The sequence below is a fragment of the Pipra filicauda genome, unplaced genomic scaffold (assembly GCF_003945595.2).
Source record: "Pipra filicauda isolate LSUMZ 115617 unplaced genomic scaffold, ASM394559v2 scaffold207_size1410395_pilon, whole genome shotgun sequence".
NCBI lineage: Eukaryota > Metazoa > Chordata > Aves > Passeriformes > Pipridae > Pipra > Pipra filicauda.
The window spans coordinates 916195-942972 of record NW_024104318.1 but is presented as its reverse complement, the minus strand read 5'-3'; the positions used below and the strand labels follow the sequence as shown (position 1 = coordinate 942972).

General features: G+C 36.0%; 1 protein-coding gene across 45 annotated transcripts in view; it reads right to left on the bottom strand.

Annotated features, from left to right (window-relative positions):
- Positions 1-26778, bottom strand: part of KCNMA1 (potassium calcium-activated channel subfamily M alpha 1) — a 480406-nt gene that overhangs the window by 61190 nt on the left and 392438 nt on the right. For all 45 annotated transcript variants that reach the window (XM_039380918.1, XM_027724023.2, XM_039380921.1 and 42 more), the window contains one exon: positions 8959-9052. In XM_039380918.1, the coding sequence (XP_039236852.1) occupies positions 8959-9052 (94 nt within the window). The remainder of the gene's footprint in view (positions 1-8958; positions 9053-26778) is intronic.

The window sequence follows — 26778 nt, the reverse complement described above, 5'->3', positions numbered from 1 at the left end:
TTAATTATGGTCAAATGCCTTGAGGTTTGAGGCAATTTTTAGAGTATGAGTGCTCAAAGGCTAGTATAGTTCTTTTGGGCTTTGTGTCCTAAAAGGAATATTCAAAGTAGCTTGTGGCAAAGGTTTACTAGAATATCTTAGATTTAAACATAAGTGGGCTATGGAAAGGAAAAAGACTATGAATTGTCAGATATAACTCCCTGTTGAAGTTTTAGGTAACAAATTGTGATTTTTTTAAAAAAAGCCTTAGCGCTTTTTTGTTGTTTTGTTGGGGTTTTTTTTAATCAATACATGCACCTATTCACAGTATCATAAACTGTTTGGACTCTTTGTTTCACTGCTTGGAGTACAGCAAGGGGAAACTTAAAGGAGGCAAACAGGATGGGACACACAACAGGAAAGTATGCTAAGAGATACTACTATAGTACTTTTACTCTAGGAGAATGGATTATTGCCTGAGGAAACTGTGATAAGACTTAACCACACTATGTTTCAGAATCTGTGGGGTTTTACACATAAGTGTGTTTATTAAATTTAAATCTTCTGGGCTAAGATATTATTTTAATCTCTCTAATCAATGTTCATTCATTCTCGGTAAAGTGATTCCTTAAGATGTCTATGGAGGTTGAAAACTCTTTGCTACTAAGGTCCAACTTTGTCCTCAGATGTTAGAAGATACTTATGTACTTAAAAATGGAATTGATCAGAACAGTAATAAAATAGTATTACTACTTTGGACACATACATCCTCATTAATCTGATGATCTAAACCTGTTTGGCAAATACTAAAAATTAATTAAGACAGACATACAAAGAGGCCAAGGCTGTCAAATCTGCCTAAGGCGATTGGACATCCTCTTCCCATTAAAATTTATATTACACAAAACATTACAGTTGTTGCCCTTACAGCCAAATCATGGACTGAATGTTTCTAGAGCCTCTCTGCCTCCTCACCCTTGAAGATGGCCCTATCAAGCTGTGCTTGAGTCACATTGGCAGGTTACTGTAGAAATGTTTATATTTGTGCTGAATTATTATGGTCTCCCAGGCTGTAAAGTCATCTGCTTCAAAAATTCAAATCATAGGCAGAAAAACACCTAACAATTTAATCCATACTCTTTGTTTTAATTGAGATGATAGTTTTTGTTGTTTGCAATGACCAAAGCATTTGGTCATTTCATCTAGGAAAAGACAGGCATGTATAGCCTGTATGGGAAGAAAGGAAGAAAAGTTAAATTTCCTTCATCCATAACCCCAGTTTAAAAATAGCTTCCCTGGTTCTTATGGCAGATATTACATACGCATGACTTAAAATGAAGAGCAAAGTACCATCTTTTCAAGGTTTTGAAGAGCATATAATGCCACTTATGTGCAATTAAACTTGAAAACGACGCTAAATGCCATGCTACAGCTGCAACCCCAAAAAGCCTGCCTGGAAGAAAACAGCCTAAAGCAAAACCATAAATCCCACTGCCAGCAAACCTACTGCAAGGAAGTCAGCATTACATTTTAAAGAGAACTGTTTTCCTAGAACACATTTATAACTACTGCAAAATTGGAGGGTTTGAGCCTGAAACTTCTGAGTACTGACTGGGGATGGACAGAACTGAAAAGACCATTCCAGACTAAATGGCTGCCTCATTAAATTACTATTGTTTAGCATAACCTTGTATTTTGTCACCCTTGTCTTAACCCTCTTGCTATTTATATGCAATGAGTAACATACCCTCATTGACCTGCAGTGGAACTACTCAGTGTGCTGAGCACTGAGAACAAGAACACTATACAACCAGTAGGGAGGACCCTGGTGCTGTTTAAAAATAAACTGTAGTCTGATAGTCTTTACACATTAGTAAGACAATGTTTTAGCTTCTTTTTATTCTGCCCTCCAATAAAATTCTCCTTATATAAAGTCAAGAGCAAAACACACCTGGGAAAAAACACAACTTCTCTCTAATCTGTGTTTGTTAAAATCTGCAATTATGCCTTTCTCAGGTAGATATAATGTATTTGGATTTTGCACACGAAAAGATGTTTAGCAGTCTTCTGCTCAAGATTCAGGGTCTTGAAACTCACGCTGCCTGTGGCTCAGGAATTTTGAGTTTTCCTACCTGAGTTATGTGGATGTATCTTTGCAAGAATGTGTACACGCATACTTAATTTTAGGAGGAAGAAGAGGGTTTGCTGAAGGTAAAATAGGAATTGAAGACGCTAGAGAATGTCTCATGTCTTTAAAATCTCTCCTACAACTACCCTAACAAATTGTGGCAATTAACATGCTGTTAGTGTTAGATGTAAGCAGCCAGTGCAGGTGCTAATAATTGAAAAAGCATTTAGAGCTTTTACACCCTGGCTGAATATTTCATGATGTGCTGCATGTTTCACTATTTACTCAGTGGGCCTCTGTCACTTCAATCTTCTCTGATTGCTTTGACTGGTGCTATAAAGCTCAACCAAGATAGAGTGACGGCTTGTCACAGGCAAACTCCACTGACTCTAGCAGCTCGCTGGGACTGGCTATGAAGGTTGTCAAGACATTCTGATGGAATTCAGCAAATGTTTTGTGACTAATACACCCAACATTTGTCGGCTACCATTAGCCATTCCCTGTGACCCTGCAGTCTGTGTGGATAGCATTAAGTTGTAATGAGAATTTGTTGCCTGTGTGTGTTACACTAATGACACTCTCCCACTGATCTTTCCTTTCACAGGTTAATCAGAAATGAAATTTCTAAGGATTCAGTGCCCAGATGCACTGGGCTTTAGAGAAGAAAACCCAGCGTGACAAGAGAAAGAAAACCTGCAGTTTACTGTTAAATGCTTTCACTGTCATATTCAGAAGCTATCCTGATAGTGGCTACAATCTCATACTGTCTTTTTCCCTAAATCTGAAAAGTAGACTATATGTAATACACTGGTTGGTACCTAGTGCCCTGTGCTATCTAATGGGCTGAATTACAGTGCCAAGAAAACTAACAATTCTCCTTCCTTTCCTCTTGCTCTCCTCAAATTTCTGGTTTTATTATCCTCAGAAGCCTTACTGAAGATTTCACATTAATTTATCAAGACTACTAAGAATACTGATATAAAGCTATTTCCTGTAAGAATCTTGCTCTTTAAAGTATCTTGATATCTCAGGACGTGATCAGAATATGCTTCTGAAGTATGAATCCTCTCACATTAAAAAGTAACAAAATAGTTAACTTCTAGACTTTTACATAAGCAATTTAATGAGGGGAAGACAAGGCACAAAGTCAGTGTGTCTATTGGTTTTAATATTTCCCATTTTTCTCTACTGAAGCTGCAGAACTTGCAATCTTTGAGGGGTAGGAGAATGTACCTAAAAAGTAATTTTTCATTTGCAAAAAATAAACCCACAGTTAGGTAGTGTCATAAAATATAGGAGTGTTTTTGTCACTTAAATGAAATGTGTGACCTTATGAAAAAAGCTACCACCTTTGATAGTCAAAGTTTATAAGAACACATTATTTTCCTTAAACCCAGTTTATAGCTAAAGAGCTTATTCCTTCCATTGCCTTGATCTGAGAGGATCTTCTATTATCCTGAACTCCATAAAAAATATTAGGTTTTTTTTTGCCTGGAAAATTCTTCTTTTCTTTCCCAGCACTGCTCTCTCATCTCAGAAAGACTTGTGAAAGATTTCACAGTAATACAAAAAAAAAAATTCTGATACTGTTCCTATTCCCATGTTTTACAACACAACTACCAATGGTAGCAACAGTCAGAAGGCTAACATATAATACCACCTATCATTCAAATAATTTAATTCTATAAACTTGTTAAAACAGGTCTAAGATAACATAGTGACATAACACTGAATTATTCCTTTGTTCATGTTGGTCGTAGTGAAGTTGTAAGACAGGATCAAGAAGTGAAATGTGCTATTATATACCTGCTGTGTTGTAGCTTGATTATTGTTGCATATTAGCACTGCATCAAGGCAGGATATAAATCTGACATTACATGATGGAAATTTCCAAGGCTGAGAGATGTAAATATATACCATTATTATGGTTATCAGTGAGCTTTCACCTTTTCAAACCTTACCTTCATGCCTAGTTTAAGGGAGTCATGGGAAATGATCAGACTGAAATTATTTTACCAGTTTTGGCTTGAGAAATGTTCCCTTCTAGATCTGTCATCACTTTTCTTTTGGTTTCTGTGAGAAAGTTCACAGTTTCAGCTCATGAAAGGGCAGCACTACAATGGCAGAGGCAATACAAATTCATCCTGAGTGGCACACTAGCAAAAATGTGTATGCACATTTAAGTGGATGTGGCTTAGTGGGTGGATGAGGAGATAAATGTGCACAGCCATTGTTCATATATTTAGAATATTATATCCAACTTCAGGAAAAAAGACAGGAGGTTTCCTCCTCAACTTCAGATAAATAATCTCATTAGGCTTCTGGAAAAGTATGCCAAAGAGCTCACTTTTTTTCTGTGTCACTTAGCTGGGTTTTGACAGTCTCTGAGCAAGTTTTATGGTTTGGTTGGGAATTATTTAAGATCCTCGATCAAAAAAAATCCTCAGGCTTACGAAATTCTCCTTGGCAACACACTGAAAACCCAGTGTCCTCTGATGCCTCTGATTCTTATGTGATCAGGGACACTAATGATAATGACCCTTTGCTGAGTATGCTACTTGTCTAGAGGCCTATGTCAACTACACCACTACATACAGAGTGGACAGGGACAAACTATTTGTTTGCTCTTCAGGCCCCTTGGGCCCTGTCATATGCTATTTGTTCTTGCATTAAGAGGTAGTTTGACTCAGCTGGGCTGACATTTCCTTCAAGTCAGTGTATTCCACTCAGGCAGTAGCAGCTAGAAAAGCATTAAGTATGGACTTGAGCCTCAGCAACAATCCTTTTAAGTGGCTTTTTTGATTCATATCCAGGCCTTTCACATTTTTACTGGTCATTCTGAATCTAAAATGACATATTTTTTTTAAAAACTAGCTTTGCTACTTGATATTCAGGCAACATAGCCTCTTCATCTCTTCATAGTTAACGTGGCTGCTCATCAATAATATGCATCGAAACCTGCAACTGAGATGAACAGGTGACTGATATTGCAGCATGACACCAGAGGCATCAATTGGTTCTACTTTTCTTCTCCGTCTCATGAAGGAGACCTGATATGTGATTATTCTGTCACTCACAGCTTTTCTTCCTTTTGCTTCCATTTAAATTTTTATTGTAATAGGATGTCCTTGTGTTCACATCTCAACAGGAGAAGTAGCCATTTTTTCCTGTTGGAGTTTAAGTTATTTTTAAGAAGTATCCGTGTTCTTATGGGTTTAATGGGACAGACTTTTGCTGATGTAAGACAGGTAAAAATAACCATGACGATGCAGAGTATTTTTCTGGTTAATCTGCATTTGTAGCTACTGTTGGAATTTGAAATATTTGTTTCTTATTTATTAGACTCTTATAGTATTGCATCAGTGTGATTCTGCTCATGTCATTTGATGTGATGCAGGATTCAGTTAGAACAGTGACTTTCTAAATGTGAATCTAGACCATCTGTGATGTACACAAAGAGCATTTTTATGTCAATCACCTATTTATATCAGTAATTTATTGTAATTTTAGGGTCATTAAAAAGATGCCTCCAATCTATTTATCTGGTTTACATTTGGTAATACAGCTTTCTACTTATGTGTGACTAAATCTCAAAAACTCCCATTTTCTGACCAGGTCACATCACTTGTCATGATGTCCCAGAGAATTCCTATGATACAGTTTCTGTTCTCTGTTCTATTTCAGTTATAGCAGAAGTCATAAAGTTTTATCCCATAGCACAATACCTTCTTCCCTGATTTGACCTAGTCACTGTGGGAATCTAAAATCTATGTGGCATTTTCAACATTATCTTAACTGTACGGATGCTCAGAATGTGATTCAAGAGTCAAAATTCAGATTAAAATTTTTTAAATGAACTTCTCACATATTTGTCCTTTTCATGCTCCAGACTCCTTGTACTCCAGCACCCCTCTAGATCCAGGACCATAGCTGAGGAAAAATTTGCAAAGTAGCCATCTGTTTCAAGGCACGTGGGACAGGGTCAAAACTGACTTTGAAAAGTAGCTTTTAAAGTAAATTTAGGAAAAAACTTGCAAAGATAAATATCAGCTACAGACATGACAGATTTACCTCTTGGGTACTTCTAGCTGCTATACACTAAAGATTTCTGGGCAGGAAAAGCAAGTACCTGTCACTTTAAGTAATCTACGAGGATACAAAATAGCAGATAATACAATCCACCTTTGTTTATCGGAAAGAAGAAAACAGTTTGACCATTACAAACAAAGCTTAACGGAGCTCTCTTCTGATTCAATCCATGTTGTCTTATTTAGCACCTTGAACCAAAGTTAAGTCAGTATAGATAAAAAGTAAAATGAAGAGACGGTTGGGTCTGGGGAGCGGCTGAGGGTGCGAACACAGGGCTGGAGAATAAATTTAGCAGCAGCGAAGAAGAGGAAGAAAACAATGTCTGGATTTGGAAGCCTGGCAAGTTCTCCACTCACTGCTCAACCTGTGTTTAGCAATTCTGATGTGCTACTGAGCAGACAGCTCAGGCTCAGGACGACTACTCTCCCTCAGTCCCTCTTCAGCAGGCAATGAAAGCAGGCTCTACTTTGAAAATCTTCCCCCATCATGCAAACTGACACAGGCATGCTTTTCAAAAACCCACAGCCAATCTGTTGATCATTACTTATTTACAAAGGCCTTCGGGCAGAAAGTCCTGTAAAAACCATACTTGATACGGTATACACTAGCTTTTTCTGCTTGTGGAAAAAAGTACCCCTAAGGCTACCTCAAACCATCACTTTCTATTGCACATAAAATGTACCGTGTAACACTAAAGTATTTAATATATATGGTATAATATATCTACAGGAAAGGCATTTGTGTAGAAGTATGTTACCCTGTATTTGGTAATTTGATGTTTTGCTGAAGGCTATGACTTGAAAAAGCCTGCACCTAGTACAGAGGACCTGTCATCTCAGTACCCAAGAGCCAATAGAATAAAGAAGTACCCTTAAGCAGCAAAACTTTGACACAGCTTTGAAGCATATGAAAACAGTATAACTCCCCAGAATTATTATTACTCAAGATCAAAGAAATGAGGCATACTTTACATAGCAAACAGGGACAGTGTGTTCAGCTCCAAATGTTTCAGCTCTTTCTCTCTCTCTCCCCCTCTCTTTTGACTTCTTCTTCCCCAAAATTAGGATTTGGGAGAAGGTGAGGGGGGAAATCTCCCACACGATTAAATTTTAAGCAGTTAAAACTATTAACACCAGATAAGAGGACTGTCCAAAGGTAAGTAAGTCGAAAACGATGCTAGCATGACAACTGGCACCATAAAAATGAGAAGTTTGCCAGTATGCTCATTTTATTCTTCCTCATAAACTGTAAACAAGCATGTAAATCAGTGTCATATGGGCAAGGCTGAACTAACAGGAAGTCAGAGAGCTTTTAATGATACATTTAACAGAAATAGATGGTAAATAGGAAAAAAAAAGCCACAGCTGGGTGCATTTTCTTCTGTGAATCAATCTCACTTTTGGTTCTGTAGTCTAAACAGAGATGAGGACGACTTGTAGAAGTTACGTCCTTGAATATGCCCTACATTGCATAAACAATAAACAAACATGGATGTTTCTGTAACTGGCCAGAGAAAATTCCAGTCTAGTGACTGAAATACAAAGAGAAATATCACCTAGCTATATCCAGAATCATTAAAGGAACAAAATAATTGTCAATAATAAAAATATTGAAGGATTTTATATATGGAAAGAATTATATATTTGTATCCATTTTTTTTCACTTGAGCAGTCACAGTTATACACACACATAAATTTCAAATCGCATAAATGTGTCTGTTTACATGTATCAATATGTTTACATTTTTCTGTGTATATATATATATATATACACACACAGTGGAAAATCTCTGCTATAGTATTTATGGATACAATTATGGACTGAGGTTCTAGCCTGCCTGCCTAAGATATGCAAAATCAGAGCAGGAACAGCCTCCTTGCAGAAAACTCTATGTCTACAATGTGATCCTATTCTGACTGACTTGAGCAGGTAAAAGGCGAAGCACAGTGAGATAGAATGAAAATGCCATATTATTTTAATAGATTCCAATTTCTTTTTGCAGTTCTCATTTTAACAAATCTCTTAGAGGTAATTTGTCCTGTGGAAGGAAACTACATAGTTATGCAAAGGAGTACTGTTGTAAAATAATGTACACATAGCAACAGGGGAAAAATATCACTAACAAGATGATGTTTTCATCACCCACTTTTAGAGTATATACTACCCTCTTAAAAATCCCTGTATTTCATAATTAATGTGCTTTTAGCTTGACTAAAACTGCGTTAGTTTTGAACTTTGCTTTGGCAAGTACATATATTATTAGACTTTTTTATCAGTCTAAATCAATTAACCGAAATTTGATTTCAATCGACAGGATAAAAGGAAGGTAATATTCAGGTTCATTTTTGATTGTGATGATACATCTCACATATGGCCTTAAGTACAGAAAACAGTACTCAGAGGGAATCCAACAAAAAGAGAATTGCCTGAGGCAAACTAACCACATGAGTTCCCCTGATTGGTTAGTGCTATCATTAGTGCCACTGCTGTTTAAGAACTACACATGGACAGGACAGGGTGACAGCTAAGACTTTAAAGCCTATGTATTTTTCAAACAGCTTTTCAAACTGTTTTTCATGACAGAATTTTTTTTCAGCTCTATCATTAACTGCTGACAAGCTGACAGAATAAATACTTCAGCCTTTCAGAAACCATCTAACAATCTTTTTTTTCACCCCCCTCCGCTTATTTTTGATGTGGGGGGAGGAGAAGTGGAAGGAAGGAAGAAAGCAGATGAAGATATGGGTTTCTTACAGTCTTACCTCATCAGCTTGGGTGAGGAGTTGGGTGAATTTCTCATGCCTCCGTTTCGCTGCTTTTTTTTGGGTGATAGTGTCGACGGCTGCTCATCTTCAACTGGAAATATAAGGAACTTATGAGATTAAGTACTGCTCTAAGTGCAGTGTGAAATACAACTGAAGTAGCAAAGAACACACACTCTATGTCCATTCACTCACTGATACTTCATTGCTAACATAGGCCCAACAGTAATAAAAATCAAATACATGTTAGTCGAAGAGATTGGTTTGAAAGAGAAGCAGGGAAGAATATCAGGGTTTTGAACATAGGCGTTCAAATTGGTTTCATACTTCAAAAACAAAGGGGGGGAACCACATTCGGGTTATTCTTGGAGTTATTATCAGTTAATCTGCGCTATAGAAAAATAGAATTAGTGCTCTGCTATATTTCCAGACAGATAAAGTACTATTTGAAATATCAACGTAACAGCTGCCAGCCTGCTTTTGCTAATGAACTAGACACCAGTTGGTTCTTGCTCCTCACATGCCAAACAACAGAGTCTTCATGAAGAGATGTAAAATATTCAATGCCTTGATGTTCAATGATTCAGTTCGTCGGGAATGTGAATGCAGCCTGCCATTGTGCACAGATCTCCAGCACAAGTCAGACCTCATCGCTCTACCCTTCTCACAAAAGGGAGTTTTAACAGGAGTGAACAGAATGAGGTTGAATGGAAGTGGGAAGACAATACCTGTATAACAGAGGATGCATGTGTTATGCAATCTTTTAATGAGGATGACGGGCATTTTCAATGACAGATCAATTTCTAGAATTAAAATCATGTACAGTTTGCCAGTCATAAACTACTCTTGGATAACTTATGTCACAATATGTATTGCTTACACAAGTGCAGTTTCCTAAGAACTCATCTATAAGAATTAACCAACATCTTTCTTACTTCAAGATTATATAACTGCACTTGATAATCTGCATGTAAACTTTACATGTGCTATTAAAAAGGGAATAATCTCATGCTTGCTTTCTCAAATTCACACTACTGTTGATCTATTCTAATATAGAGAAGGAAAAATAAATTTTTTTCATTCTAGTATTAACCAAAAATATACTAGAAGACAATGTAACTGATGCCTAGGAAGCTGTTTAAAGCTAAAAGAAAAGACATTAGTAGTAGTAGCAGCAGTGTCTATATTAAAAGAGCTTAGTACACATTAGCAGTGCACAAGCAGAGGCTGAGAAAAAAAATACTATTTGCAACAAGCTACATAGGAAAAACAAAACCTGGTTATCTACCACCTGCCTTAGACTTATCTTGGAGAAAATAAAGCAACAGCCTTCTGCTATAACCCTTTTCTGACACAATTTTATTACAGACTGCATTCTAGCCTGCCATGTCTGTCTGTTTGCCCAAGCCTGCTATGGAACTTCATTTTGCCTTGGTCAAGACCAAAAAATTGGACCCTGAAAAGACAGACGTGCTCTCTTTTTATATGACCGGGCATCACCAAGCACAAGGGATTCACAACAAAAGAAAGCATTGCAAAGGGAAAACAAAAAAAAAACCAACCAAACAAAGCTAATCCCAAAATAAATGTCCCAAAGAGTGGTACAAAAATAATATTTAGATTAGAACAAGGACTGTCTAATAATGATTTATTGGCTAACTTAACTTTCTCCTCTTCTAGGGCAGTATCCCCAAAGACAAAGTCATTTTCTTCTCCTTTGACTTTTCTTTTTTTCCAGATCAGAGTCCTGCAGTGTAAATGCTTGTTGATGATCAGTCAAGTGCCATTCTTTGTTTGGCTGAGAGATAACTAAGCCCATAGAAAATTCTCAAAAATACACAAATTGAAATTTTTATTCTGTGGCAGTTTGTTCATATTAAACTAGAGCATTTAGCTCTAGTATTTAGCTATGTGTACCATGAAGTGAATATGCACAGAATTACTTTATTGGTAATATCTTTGTGTTTCTGATTGAAAAAAAGTGCAAGTGTTTGAGCGTTTCAGAACATGCTCTGCAAAACACTCTCGGAAATGGCCTAGTCTTTTTTAAACTTCTCTAAAAAAAGTTATTCATATGCTATTCCACACAGACAATAGGTTTCAAGATATACACTGTGCTTTCTTTTTCTGTATCAGACATAAAAATTCAGTTCCAATCTGATGAATCCATCACTTAGAAGATCAAAGGAACGAGAATCATGGAAAATGTTCCTGCCGGGAACCAACAAATTATCTGGTTTGCTCTCCTGGTAGTAAAAATTCTAAATTTTACTTAATTTAATCTGCTACCATGGAGTTACAGGATGTCTGTCAAGAGATGCAATATACCACCACAAGGGTATTGTCACACTATTTTAACAGTCTAAGGAAGATACATCAAGACCATGTGCAAAACCTTACATTAACATAAGTCAACTGTAGATATTATTGCAAGAAATATTTCTATGAACAAGAGAAAACAGCATTAAAAAAGAGTACTTTTCCAAGTTTTCAACTAGCTAATAAGACTCCTATCTGATCCCTTCAAATTCTGAAAGTTAGTACAATAAGAGGCTTTTGCACTTTATAGTCCAACATTTGCATTCTCCAGTGTTGCTAGGTGATACTAACCTGCCACTCAATTAAAAACAAAATCTTACTGTAATCATTCAGGATAACCATTTCTAGAAGTACATTTCTAGCAGTCTGCACTTATTTTTGGTATTGCATCTGCAATAAGTAAGCTCCTTTTTTGGATATGTGCTTGTCATATTCAAACTGTGTCACTGTCACCAATTGCCTGGAAAGCCCAAGGTTAATGTGGTTCACTAGTTAACACCTGTTAGCAAAGCCTTCTGAGGAATCTCAATTTGTTGCTAAAACAATGCCTTGTTCAAGCAAGGAAGCCATATATTCTCACTGTAGCAATGAAAGGAGATCTACCTTCATCATATCACATAAAAACAAGATTTTGCTTTTCGTCGAAATCTCTGTGCAGAGTTTACAGGGCTTCTGTATTTTAGAAACACATCTCCATAAGAATGGGGAAAGGGAATCCGTGAAGTTGAAATATGTGAATAGTATATAATGGACACCATTACCTATGGCTTGGTTCCCCAAAACTTTGAAATGATAACTCACAAGTGGTTTCTTAGTAGTAAGTAGGATATAAAAATATTTAATTATTATTCTTCAAAATACTCTTATCAATTTTCTGCATATTTAAAAAAATAGATCTAGCAGAATTTTTAGTAATGTAATTAAATATAATTATAGTTTCATGGTTCCTGTGTCTGCATTAATTTAAAAGGGAATCTTAAATTTGCTTGTTCTTATGAAAGACAACCATATTTGAGTAATTGGCTGTGATATATGACAACTCAACTCTGATATTGTATGCTTGCTTTTGTTAATGAGTCCCCATTTTTTACTATTTTTCATGTCTTTATACTACAGGATTTGTATTAAATACAGCCATATTATATTATGCAGACTTTCTTTACCAGCTTTCATGAAAATTGCAAATATGTTCAAGAATTGGACACAGAATTTCATAGATTCAAGAGCTTGTTTGCACATCCCTAAGTATAACACTTAATGTACTGTTGTATCAACCTTCAGTTCAGTTGTTCTAATAACAGTTTTGCAGTTCAGGAAGACTCAGTGCTAGAAAAATGTCAGGCAAGTCTAATGAGGCTTCAGATGCTCCAGTTTGTGCTGGAGTTTAATTTAAAGTTACACTGATGTTTTAACATGTTTGCTTACTCTTGAGTAAAGAGTGTTCATTACTTCAATGACATAACCTCCAGACAATATACCATGAATTGGTTTAAGATGTGCTGGTAATTTTAACAGCCTTAATGTGGAGTTGAACATCTGTAACAACATATTACTTGACTTTTTTCATTTCATTTCTAAAGTAAAATAAAGGGAATGTCTTTCAAAACAGTGGACAAGTTCATAACTTTTTTTCGTTGTTATTTTCTTACTATTTTTAAAATAAAACTGTCCCCTTCACTGCCTCTCCCGGGTCACTAGCAGAACAGTTTACAGACACCTTTTTAAAGCCCCCAAAATACTGAAATTTGAAATAACATCTATGTTATTGAACATCGCATCAACTGGAATACCCAGTAAATTCATTCTGCCTAGCATGTAAATGCTTCAGAGCAAATAAATCCTTTGAAAGGTAAAGCACAAACCACCCAGAAACATTAGTTGACTAGCTATCTCAATTAACTTATTAATCACCACATCTGGAGAAACCCACATCTGTAAGCACTTAAGAGAGCATTAGTAATGTCATAGGCACATGGAAAACAGACTGCAAAACCATGCACAAACCGATCTGTGTTGCCTTATGCATCCAACTACTGGGCTACCTACGGAGATCTTGGTTCAACCCAGGCTTTTGGGAGTGGCAGTGGTGTTTTACAGGTAAGCTGAGTGCCCTTTGCAATCTACAGTACGTAGATTTTCCTTGTTCGACAGAACTCAGTAAGTTAAGGTGCAGCAGCGAGGGGTTGGGTAGGAAGAGGCTCCCTTTACGGTTATTAACAAGTGGAACAGGTTCCAGGATTCCTTCAGTGGACTTGGCATCAACCAATGCATTAGTAGTTGCATTCTTGAATTGATATGAGCATTTTGGGTAACTTGGTCTAGCTGCATTCTTTACTTCTAAATAATAAGAAAAGATTTAAATTAATTTCTTTGTATTAAAAATTATTTCAAACCACAGGCACGAATCAGTTTTGATATTACATGGAAATACAGATGTTAAAGCCTAAAGTAGCAGTTCCAAAAGCAGAAATAGAGGTTTATACCTGCAGCTTTCATAAGGTTGTCTTTTTTTTCTTTTCTGAAAATGTCTTTTTATAAAAGAATACTCATAAAAGGATTATTCCACAATATTATCACCTTTAAGCAATAATCTCATCCTAGAGTAAGTATGTCTGAGGCAACACTTATTTCCCACATGTTGATAAAGGCTTAGAGATTTACTAGGTGTGGAAGATGTTTATTTCTTTGAAAGTACTGAAAATGACAGGGGAGGTAGAGCACTCTGCTGCTATTAAAATAAATAAGGAATCATAGAAAACGTAAGGTCAACACTTCAAAATTGTGCAGGCATACTTATGGAATTAAACTGATGTTTAGGTATCTACATTAAAAGGGTTGGCTATTCAGCAGTGCTGCATACCATAAATTTCTGAAGGTCATATATAGCACCTCTGTAAAGAAAATTAAGAAATCTGGTTTCCTAAATATGGAGTTATCTGTGATTCTTAGTCTTCCATTACTAATATATCAAAGCTAATCAAATACATAACCCTCCTTCCCCCCAAACAAATGGCACCCTCTGTAAAAACAGTAAAAAAAATGTTTTTCTGGTAAAAATATGCAACAAAGGTTTTCTTTGAATGCTTGTTTCATTCTGAATGAGTATAGTATAGAGAAGAAGGTGTATTATTGAGCCAGTAAGATCTTACGTATTATGAAGTAAGGAGGATAGATGGGGAGTAGTTGGTGGACTGATAAACCTGCAGCATTATTTCCATATGTTTCAATTGCCTTAAAGATTGTATGGAGAATATTGAGCAGTTAGTGGCTCCAAAGTAATTGAGGAGGTCGGTATGTTTTTTGGCATCTTTGTCTAGTTTACCACCAGCTAGAAACACCATCTGGTAACAGGGAAGACAAGTAAATAGCACCCCCATGCTTGCCATTTTTCTTCAAGCACAAAATCTGTCTCTCTTGCAAAAAAAGTGGGTCTATGGGAATTACAAGAGTCATTTGAAGGTACCTTTTAACAAGGTTCAACTCGCTAGTAATAAAGCATCCATTCTAATTCAGTGACCTCTGAATTGATGGCTTGCTACTGCTCTGACTGAGGCAGATAGAAAAATCAGTGAGGAAAGAACTAGAGTCTGATTCACAATGTTACTCTGCTTTTTACTAATAGTAGTAACATTTAAAGTATAATAACAATAATGCATACTCATCACAGTCCACATGTATTTTAAATCATCAGAGGAAAGTATATATCTTTGATTAGGAAAATTGCCACAAAAAACCCACTGTGAATAATATCGGATACACCACTTGAAAATTACTGATTTTACCTCAGTTTTCTGAGGTTTTGTCAAATTTTGTACTTCTATTTTTTATATTACTCTGGTGAAACAATTTTCAGATGATAAAATATATCTGCAGAGACCTCTCTCCCTACACAAGTCACTGGTCAAGCATGTATCTGAAGATATGCATCAATTTGGTTCTATTTTTAAAGTATAGATAGTAATATTGGCAATAATCTTAAAAAATCTACATGCCTGCATCAAAGTATCTTCACATGCAATGGAAGAAGACCAAAACTTGGTAAGCTTATACAGCCCCAATCAAGTTGTTTCAGAAATATCATAATCTTTTTACAGCCTCTTCTGGAGCTTGCTAAGTGATGGTTTCAGATACCAGAACTCACTATTAAGCAATAACGTTCCATAAAAATGTACATCTTTTGGAATATTCCATGCAGACATGAGCAAGATGTCCCAAGATTTTGTGCTTGCAGTGGCACAGCATGAGTCAGAACAAAAATACTTGTCTTTTGGTAATGGCTTCATATCTGGTGTTTGGCATCATATTTAACAGTCCCACATGATCTTGTTCAGCATGAAGGCAGACTGAGCTGCTTAAAACATAACCTACTTCTCCTTATTTCCAACAGTGTGGACAGGTACTATTACTGAAAAGCAAAACACTGAGCATGGGGATAACAAGTTGCCTTTTTTTGTTCATTCAAATTATTCCAGATTTAAAAGTTCTAACTACTGGTTTCATTCCATGACTTCTAGCTTCTTGCCTCTGACAAGAGCTCAGCTACTTCAGATGAAAGTTGAAGAAGCCCCATAGTGGATACCTGTGAAATATCTTGTACATAGGACAAGTTTCTTTCTTATTCCAAAAGTTTATGGCTCATGTCTTTTTACTCCATCATGAAAAGCAAGGATTATAGTATAATATCTGAATATCTCATGTTTCATAGAGATAATAATCTCTCTCTCTGTTCCTCCTACAATTATATATTTCTTACCACAGAAGAATAAAACTGGTTACTCAGTGTAAATGTTACTGTCAAGTTGTGCATGCACACTGTGCCCCAAAGACAGGCATGTCAGGATACACAGTAAACTACATGTGCAAGCATGATGCTTTCAGAGTAAAGCAGTATTATACAATTAGGTGAGAAACACAGGCCAACACTGTCACTTCACCAGATATGTACTATAATGTGCAGAACCTAAACCACTTAAATAGCACCCTGTTGTTCAGCAAAAGCAGTTCATTTTTATTAATAATTTCTTTAAAATCTGATTGGGTTCTTGCACCACTATGTGGGCTGATTTCCACAGAAAACATATTTGGGAAGCGAAGACTGCTGTTAGTTATATGAAACTAAATACATCCTTACATGTTGTCACTGCCTCTCTAGGTTTGGCAATCAAACTGTCTGGATTGGGGTAATTTGTTGTGCTGTTGTGCAATGTCAAACCACAGCCTCCAAGTCCACAAGGGTTCTCTTCCAAGTATGTGATGAGTTTAGCACCAGCGAGTCTACTGAAAGAGAACTGTTTTTCTACTCATAGTTAGATTAATTTCTTTTTATGCAATATAACATATGACTTTATTTTCAGTGCAAATGATCACAGGATGAGTGTGCTGCCTGCATTGTTTATTCTGTCCAAGTTCCTTAGAACTGTTCAGGACACTTGTTGTGTATCCATAAGGCATTATTATTGTACCTAAGAATAGAGACACTTACTGGTCATTTTGAGAGCAAATTTTCAACTGATTTCCGAGAATGGTAAACAATAAGGAACAGGATAAGAGTAGAGTATGGGTAAGACATTCCATTTTCTGTAGTATTTTCTAATTGCACCCTGAGTGAACAGTACCTACTTTTAGTAAATGCTATATAGAACTTGCTCAAGAAACCTGTTACCATTAGAGAATTAAAATAATGTCTATAAGATGTGAGATATTAATGCAATCGTAAAGGTATTTTGATATTCCTATTCCTTACCCCCACCCTCAGGAACTTCTTTTCAAGTTCAATGAATATACACTTGCCTACAGACTGCATTAGAGAATCATGCCTGTTTCTATTTCTATACATTTTATTTATTATAATGAAGATAATTTGAATTGCAATCTGCAACTCCCTGAACATTTTTAAAACAACCAATGTAGTTAATCTAATGCCTATGGCAATCTCTATTTATTCCTTGTGAGCATACACTTGCCATAACTTAAAACTGGGCTGAGCTTTAATTTAAATGTAACAAGGCAGAATACCAGTACATTGCTTTCAACAAAATGGCTGAAACTGGCTTCAGCATGATTTGCCTGGAAGGGAAGATGAAAATGTGTTTTAAAGGAGAAAAAATATCCTGACCAAAACCAGACATTCTAAACAACCACCACCAATACCCACTACTCCTTTCCTCCCCCATCTCTATCAGCTGCTAGGCTTTCAGCACTGTTTTTCGCCAGACACTAGCACAGTGTTTTCCTTCATAGTCAGCCATCAGCCAGAGCTGTCACTTGCAGATACTTCATTTTTGTTTCAGTCTAATTCATGCTGCACCCCCTTAATCTCTGCAGTGAGTAATGCATTGTCACTGTGCAGATATGCCAGATCCAGCACTAGAAGTACAGAGTGTTTCTAACAGTTAAACTATCTTGGTTTGAAGAAATATTTTATTTCTTCCCCCAACTTAACTGTTCTCTTTCTCCTAAACATTTTCCCAGCTGACCTCCAAAGGAGCAGTCACCATTCTGCAATCTGGCTCAGCTTTCACAGGGTGGGGGGTGAAGACAAGCTGCAGCCCTGTGTTATTAAATGCAAATAATCAATATGTTGATTGAGCTTTTGGCTACCAGAGTTCTTTTGATGGGAGTGACAGTGAGCATGACTTCCCTCATTCAACGACAAGTCTGTTTAGACTTTGCTACCTACCACTTTGTGAATCAGGGAACTGAAAATACCCACAGCAATTCCTCCAAACTGTCAGCTATTGCTGTGATTCCACCCAGCACCCCCTGTACAAGACAACAGATTAACCATTAGGCTAGATATGTTGAAAATATACAGCTTCAACCTTTCCCCAGCTAGCTCAGAGCGATGTATAGATGATTATTTCAACCGTCAGCTGCCGCATAGACTTAAACCCCTGCACAATAACTCCTGGATTCATCTGCCCCTTGTCAAACTTACACAGCTTTAGTTTGAGCATACATAGTGTGGCAGTTTCACTGCGGATCTAGAATAATCCAGACGGCTGCTGTCTCTTTGTTAACAGGAAGCTAAACTGATGAGTTACTAATGCATTTCTTATCAAAGGTAGTTTCAGAAAAGAAAATGTGCCAAATCAGTTGGGGTTGGAGTTTAGCATACCATTAAAATATGGTTTAATCACAATATTTGTTATTTGTTAGGAAAAAAACCCAAACATTATTCACCCCTTTTAAAAATCACTTTATGCCAATGAACTATTTAGTTTACAAATTTACTTGATTTTTTTGGTGGTAACAGATGTAATGAAATTATTGACTAGAAACTGCAATATAATGGTGCTTGATGAGATACAGGAATGTTAATTTTAGAAACTGCAGAGCTGTTTTTGCTTAGTGTCTGAAATTGTAATTCAAATGAAACAGGATTGCTGTTTGGGTTTCTATGTGCATTACAAAATTAGGGAAATGCATTTCATTGTGATTTTTAATACAAAGAGAAAAGAAATATGCTGCATATCTCCACACACTAGTACCATTAGAAAAGCAGGTGAGGCTGGCTTTTAGTTGCAGTGTGCCACCTGAAGCAGATAAGAAAACATCAAGATCTGAGAATGTCAAGAATGCATCATCTCAGAACATTTTGCAAACACTGAATGGTGCTTACATGAGACATTCTCTTTGAAACAGTGCAGCCCAAGAAACGGGTTTTTTTCTTTCTTTCTTTTTTTTTCTTTTTTTCTCTTTTTCTCCTAGTCTTGCACCTTTTGGCTAAAGCCACATAAAATTGCAAAACAAATGCATTGGTCTACTTTTTCTTTTTTTCTATCGGTATCCAGTGCTTATATTTTGTATATACAAAATATATACATGGTCTTTCAGTCTTAATTCTTCTCACACCAAAAAAAAAAAAAAGAAACTCAGCCACAGATATATTCCTCAACTTTGCTTTTCCCTGAATACTGTAAAAAAGACATTTTTTAATTGAGAATGTGGAATGTTGCTAGGCAGGATCCTGTTCTGTATTCTAGATGGCTGCTCTGGCATTCTGTGAAACCATTATAAACTTTCAGTTCCTGAGCTTTTGGGGTAAGATGTACATAGAGTGAAAGACAGACTGCAAAGAAGTTTGAAAACCAGCAAACTTTTAACTTGAATCTTTTAGTGAAAAAAAGTCTGGAGTATGGATTTACACCAACTGAATTTATTTTTAGGGGTAGAGCAACTCCCTAAGGTTACCACAGAAATTTACTGTTTTTTCTTTGCTCCTCCTATTTAATTCAAGAGCATAACTATTATGAATGCTGTATCAGTTGTTATCACTTCTTTGTAACTAGGAATTCAGCAAGCAAAGAAGTGGTTTAAGGCTGTTCAAATTGTGGTTAATCTGAAATCCACCGAAGTCAGACAAAACACACGTCAGCAGACTTTAGATCAGGAGCTGTTCATACCTCATGCATATGTTGTGTATATAGGAAGAAAGTCTTTCCTATCTATACAGTGTATATACAGCATTTAACAATTGGTTTGTGCCATTTAGAGAGGAAAGGCTTCAGATTTCATAGATCTGGTTTCTTGTTCCCATACAGAAGTATACTGACAATATGATACTATTTGTACATAACAAACATCTTCTCTTTCCCCTGATAAGTGTGCACAGTAGAAAAAAAAGCTACTTTATTTAATTCCTAATCCAATCCCAATTTATATATATATATATAAGTCATAGGTCCATTGAACCTTTAACACCCTTTTTGATTCAGATTTTAGTATTCCCTCATACATTTTTCTTGATTTTTAGTCCTCATTCCTCACTGGCCTTTTCAAATTATGATTCACTCTGTAATTGTTTATTCAAGTCATTGTATTATTACTGGAAAACTGTCAAACAAAAAGCTCAAAAAAAAGCAAAACATCAGTGGACTTTTTTCCCCCTGTCCATTTAATTGTACATTTGACTTCTTCACATGTTGTACCATACAGAATACTATTTGGATAAAGTTTATTTTAGGAAAGGGTGAAGGGAATGGAGATGTGTCTAAACTGTAGATCTGTGTTCATGGGGGTCCGTTGTCCAGACAAACATCAAGTGTCTCATTGGTATGGCAAGTGTAAATATTCTGTGTCAAATTTTAAATTATGTTACTCCATTATAACAATCTGTTCTGAACACGGAGGAGGAGCAACAGCAAAATGTTATTCCTGTGTGTCAGAAAAGAGCTGTTCAGACCCTGTGTGTCCTACTGTGTCACAAGCAGCTGTGAACTTCAATTTTAGAGCTCCAGCTCCTGTGTCTAGCAGAAGCAAAGTAAAAAAGAATTGCTCAAAGCCACAGGCTAACTTTTTAACAGACTACCTGATGATCCTATGGCTACAAGCAGAGGATTGGGAATCTCTTGACTGGGATTTAGTTTTACCACTGATCTGTTACACAGCCTTGGGTTGCTCACTTGCAGCCAGTTTTTTTAATGGAGTTCCTTACTTATAGCTCTTGCTAAAATTCAGGTGACCAAATTATCTGAAAACATGGCTGTTAATCTCTAATTTTTCTCAGATCTAACAAGTATAAGAACGCAAGGTTGCTATTGCTGTTTGGAAAATACATTTGGAATACATTAATAAAATCATACTACATTCATATGATAAGAGTAACTTGTTATTACAGTGTTTGGTGTTCTTTTTTTTTTTTTATTAGACATGAAAGTGTGTCTGTCTCTTTAACACTGAATAACTTCAACATCCTTTTTATTTCTCTGTTTCTATTTTCCTTCCTTAAAAAAATACAGTGTCAATTAAAGGACACTGATTTGCTTATGAGTGATCCTTTGACAGTTCCCCAAGGCAAGACAAGTAAAGCCAAAAGGCACATCTGTGGGAGAGTCTTTAAGAGTAGCAACACAGAACAAATCGTAACATTCAGTGCATCGTCACAGGCTATCCTTGTTTCAATACATAGCAATCCAAAGTATATTGCCCTTTGTCCTATTTCCTCAGAGAGGATTTTGACACCAACTGTTGAGGGACATGGAGAAAGAAGTTACAGCACTACCAAGGGCAGGTTGTAGTTAATCAGTTCTGCTAAACTGTAGAAGGAATCCCTCCGGTTTTTACAAAGTAAAGGAAGTTTCCCCTTTGTGACTAAACACACTCACAATCTGATCAGTCAGTGCTGAAAACAGTGAAGTTCTATATGTGGGCAAAATATAAGCTACTATTAAAAAAATATCAAAATTTGAAAGGCCACTCACCATTGTGCCTATGATCACTTTACTGTTTACACTCCCTCGGCTCCATTAAATTCAGAGAAAAATATGCAATAACTAGAAGTAACTAAGGTTAAAAGTTAGCACAGGATTACTCTGCTCCTTGGGATTAGAAATTGTGTATTTACTGCATAGAGTGTCAGGAAGAGTGAGTATTTCAGGGCACAGGAAAGCAATAGTTAAATGCAGACTCCACAAATTTAAGCTTGGTCTTGCTATTCCTGTGAACACTGGGATGTGTAGATTTTATCCTGCAGAAATCCAATTAGAATTATTATTTTGTTTTTCAGTCAAAAGTATCAATTTATCTTAACAATACACATTTTCAGAGCAATTCCCACCTGCATATCCTAAATTTTTAAACTGAAATAACTTTTAACTACCTTGCTCATGACAAGACATACTAGGTCCCTGTCAGCACTGCCTCTGAGAAAAGAAGAGATTTACCTAAACTTCTTATAAATCCCTTGTATTCTTAAAAGCTGGGGTTTTGGTTTTGTTTTTTTTTTAGTTCTTCCAGTAAGTTGTCTTACTTCTGAAAACACAATTGAGAGGATGCGGCTGAGGTGGTTTATTTTTTTTTTAACTAGGTGGTTAATATGCCAGTGATAAATTGGGGTTTTCTTCATATTTTTTTAATTTTTAAGCTTTTCTACCATTGAATTTCTTTTCCCTTTTGGCTTGTGTTCACCCTTGTAAAAAGGATGTAGAGGTGTCTGTGTCTCTGAGCAAGAAGAACTGAAATATTGACATTTAACTCTGGCTTTCTTATCTTTAGTCTTATCCAGCTTTCACCCACATCAGTGGAAAAACTTCCATTTGTTAAGCATTAATAGGATCAGACTCAGTGATCCCCAATACTCTTTCAGGCTCAGGTATAATATTCCTCTGGGATGGAGTCTTCACATGACTGTTACCTGTGAGGTCATAATATAATTTCATATGTAAACTAACTATAAAATGCTGTGCATATTTATGTACACACTGGTTCTAGATACAAGTACTTACACTGTATGTACCCTTATGGAAAAAATTCTATATAGTCAAAACTGACCATCTGAAATATTACAATTTTTAAAATTAAATTGTTTCCTCAGCAAAGCAATACAGTGAAGTTCTTGCAGGCTTTTCAGTCATTACTGATTTCTAATCCAGCACCACCACCTGCTGGTTACAGCGAGTTTCAAACCCCATTGCTGTTTTTCTGTCTTCAAATCTATGCATGAATATAGAGCAGTATTTCTCAGCTGTTCTTATACATAGAAATGTTATTAACAGAGGAGATTTTTAGCACATTGGTTGCAGTTTAACAATACTCTATTAGCTGAAGTATGGCTTTCATAAAAGCAGGGAATGTTAACTGCTGACACAGAAATTATTTTGTGCAAACTATTGTAAGTCATAGGGTAAGCATTCAAATTAATCAAATAGGTTGAACCTGTGGTATTAAAAAGCCTATTATTACATATGCTGGTTTTATCACTTACAGATATACAGTTAAATACTCTTCATGACACTAAGAAATGAGTATATTTTTTTCTAAGTGCTCCCTACTTTAGTGAGTTCTGCAATGTATTTCATTCTTGTGGAGCTTTTTTCTTGCTCTGAACAAATGCAACAAAAAAACCAATAACACCTGTTAAATATATGAATATAAAACCAACACAAGATATAAATAACTAAGATTAAATCTATAAAACAATAGCAAAAATAGCAATAGCAAAAATAGAGATGGAATATAATTAACTGTTATGGAAATTTAGGGGAGTACAGTACATAATTTCTACGTAAACACTGGCAAAACAAGGAAAGTAAAACAACACAATAATAACTGAAAAAGAAGAAAGAAAATGTGATGTCTACTGTATCTGCAAAGGAACCACAAAAAATTAATAATCCCACCTCTGCCAAAGCTTACAGTAGTTTGGCTGAAATCAATTCCTATGGGGAAGCAAGGGCTAGCAATTTCATAAGGTGGAAAATAAAGCATAAGCTAAGAAATCCAGTGGTGATAATTAATAACAATGTTAATTACAACATCATTTTGGTCTCTAACGGAAAGAATACTCAAAAGGATGGATTCCGTTTTTCAAATACAACCTAAACAGGATCAAAATACTTCCATACGAAATAAAAAATTGTCCGTTACAAATTCCCTCTGATAATTTCTCTATTACTAAAAAAATACTGTACTGATAACTCTGAAATTTCTGCAGGAGTTCGGGTTGAACTATTGTAAGAGGGGAAAGCGTGCCATCTCACAATATGTAAGACAAACTATAACGGTATAAAAGTACACAGGCTATCAATGGAGAAAGAAAGAAAATAATACTGAATCTACCAAACTAAAGTGATATCCATCTTCTTTAAAAAAATGAAATTATATATATATTTTCCTTTTAGTTTTCGCTTTGTTACTAAACCTACAGAGAGATGCCAACCTCTTTTAGTTCATGACAAGGAACAGCTTTAGAAAGAAAACTTAATCCAACATAACTGCATCAGGCTAAGTACTTCTGGATTCATTAACCAAACCCTGATGGGACTATGGACATTACCAGCAGAAGAGAATGTAAACTGGCAGCAGCACCCTCATTGTTAGCACCCAATGCAACGACACAAGAGGAGAGGAAAGCAGGCAATGGAGAATTTTTGAAAGAGGATTGTCAAAGTGTTGAATTAGCTGCTCAAGTTACTTAGCTTTGTCCTACAGAATACTTGGTGTGCTCAGTGTTATACCACAGAAATCACTTATACTCTGTGAGTATAAATTAAATACAAGTGATGTCCCTTTTCAAAGAAGGTAGCATGATAAGGATGAAAGACTGATAAAACAAGAAAAAAAAAAGGAAAGACACTTCTGCAGGAAAACACTGAACTGCCAGCATTTCTGTCATATTATCACACCAATTTCAGAATAAAGTCCAAAATCACCTGGAGGTGAGGAACCCTCTCCAACAAAGCAAAAATGGATGCATAAAATTCAATAAGATTTACAGGTCAGTTACTACCCTGAAAGTAACTATATCAACCACAAATGCCACAAGATGCCAATATATTTGGAAATACAGTTTCTGCCAGATGTTTTGAGAGTCAGATACTGAAAGCATCCAGAAATCCAATGCTCAGGGGACACTGACAGCTGTCAAGAAAGTCATCTTCCAAAAGCAAATTGCTTGGAGCTCTGCCTCTGAGGGTTTTATTTTGTGCTGCTTGAGAAGCAAGAGGAGGGCAGACAAAAGACTCACATGCTAAAGGCAGATTAAAACCAAATGCATATTTTGACATATTTTATATTCCTCATGGGCAGAACTGAAGGATACTGTTGAGGAAATCTGTGGAACCCAAGGTTCAATTTGAGGATATTTCCTGAGGAGTATGCAGGACTTGAGTATTGAGCCTGAATATATGAGCCTACAGATATGATTCTTGCATTCCTTCAAGCTACAATTTTAAATGCAGAAACAAGAGTTTCACCATCTATTTATCAGGAGAGGTACCAGTAAAACTATGGATGAATGAGCTGCAGCATTCAAAAATTCAATCAGCCAATCAAAAAGACCTTTAAGGTTTGATCAGCTACTAGACATACTAACACTAGAAATCATGAATCCAAAAACAGAGTATGCATTTTAATTCAGGTAGGAGATAGTATTTTCAGTGATTATTCAGAAAAGACAGAAAGGCAGACAGTATTCCACAGACAATCCTATAATAAAAAATTACATGTGGTGGTGGTAACAGGGGAAATCCAAAACAAAAATTAAAGTAATTCCATGTTTGAAAGTGGCAAATTTAGGTGTAGGGAGTTCTAAGAATGGCAGAATTACACGATAATGACATACTGAAGTGCAGATATGGCACAGAATTAATATTACATAAATCAACAAGCAGAACAATCTGGTGTCAATGGGTTAAAAGAATACCAGTTCCTGCTCTTACAGAATTTCAGACCGATGTAATGTCAGACAAATCTAGACTATGTGATCAGATTCTTGGCTTCAGTCTTCCCTGATGCTGTAAATTGTTTGTTCATCTACTTCTCTTCCAAACATAACCAAAGCCTTCTGCTGAGTCAGGTAACTCTCCAAAGTGTAAGATGCCTGTATGTTGGACTCCTTGTATGGAAGAATCCTATCAGATAGGTAGGATCACTTTACTGATTCCAGTCTCTGCAATATTTGTACTGTCATTACCGTTACAGAAACTGTGCTGAGACTGACATCTGTCCCAACTCTACTGTTCCCTCATCTTTTCTCCTTTGTCTGAGTGAAGAAATCAAGAAGTTTTATCTTGTTACTCAGGGCAGTGAGACTCTCCAATACAAATAATCAAAATACATACAATGAATACATACAATGCTTTACATATGTATATATAGATATATATATTCATTTTTCCTTGAATGACTCTTTTATAGAAAACAAAAAGCTTTGGTGAAAAAAAATCCATCTTTTAAGACCTATTGAAAAATTTAGGTCTTTAGCAAATGAAAACTGATTTAATTTTCAGCAAATTTTTTCTTTGTAAAATTAAATGAAAAATACTTTCATTTAATTGAAATGAAACATCATTTCAAAAAATGATGTTTACAAAAAACATCATTTGTTGACAATTAAAATTTAATTTGAGTAGCACTCTGAAAAGATGTAATATTTTTCTGTGGAATATCAAAAGCAGTTCTTAGCATAGCAGTAAAATACATTTTGCTCATTTTTTGCCTGCTCTGACATTGGAAAGCTTATTGGTTTTATTCAGAACCAAGTGAAAAAGTAGTTTTGCATGTAAAAAGAGACAAAATACAAGAATGGCTGGGAGTCTAAGTCCATTGTTGGTGAGAAACATTTGCATGTCATCTGAAAATCTGGGAAACAAGTCCTCCATATATAGTAAGGGACAATTTGTAGTAGAAGCCAGAAAAGTACATCCTGTTTTCTTCAGTGCTGTATCTCACTTCTTCTTACCCTTCTGCTGTCTCGTCATATGAATTATATTCATTTTCACACCCTGCAATTCTAAATAAATACTGTATCACTTTGCTGCCACCCATCTTGTGATTGACTGGTCACAGAGAACCTGGCAGTCCTTGCATGTTTCAGTAGATCAGGAATAATTCTAATAGATGTAAAGCATGAATAAAAGAAAAATTATCACTGGACAAATGCCTGCTAATGAAATATGCTGTCAGTTTGCAACTATGGATTTTAACGCATGTTACTCATGGAACAGGAATAAGCATCATCTCTACATTAGGCTCAAAACTTGCAATTGATTTTATTATTTT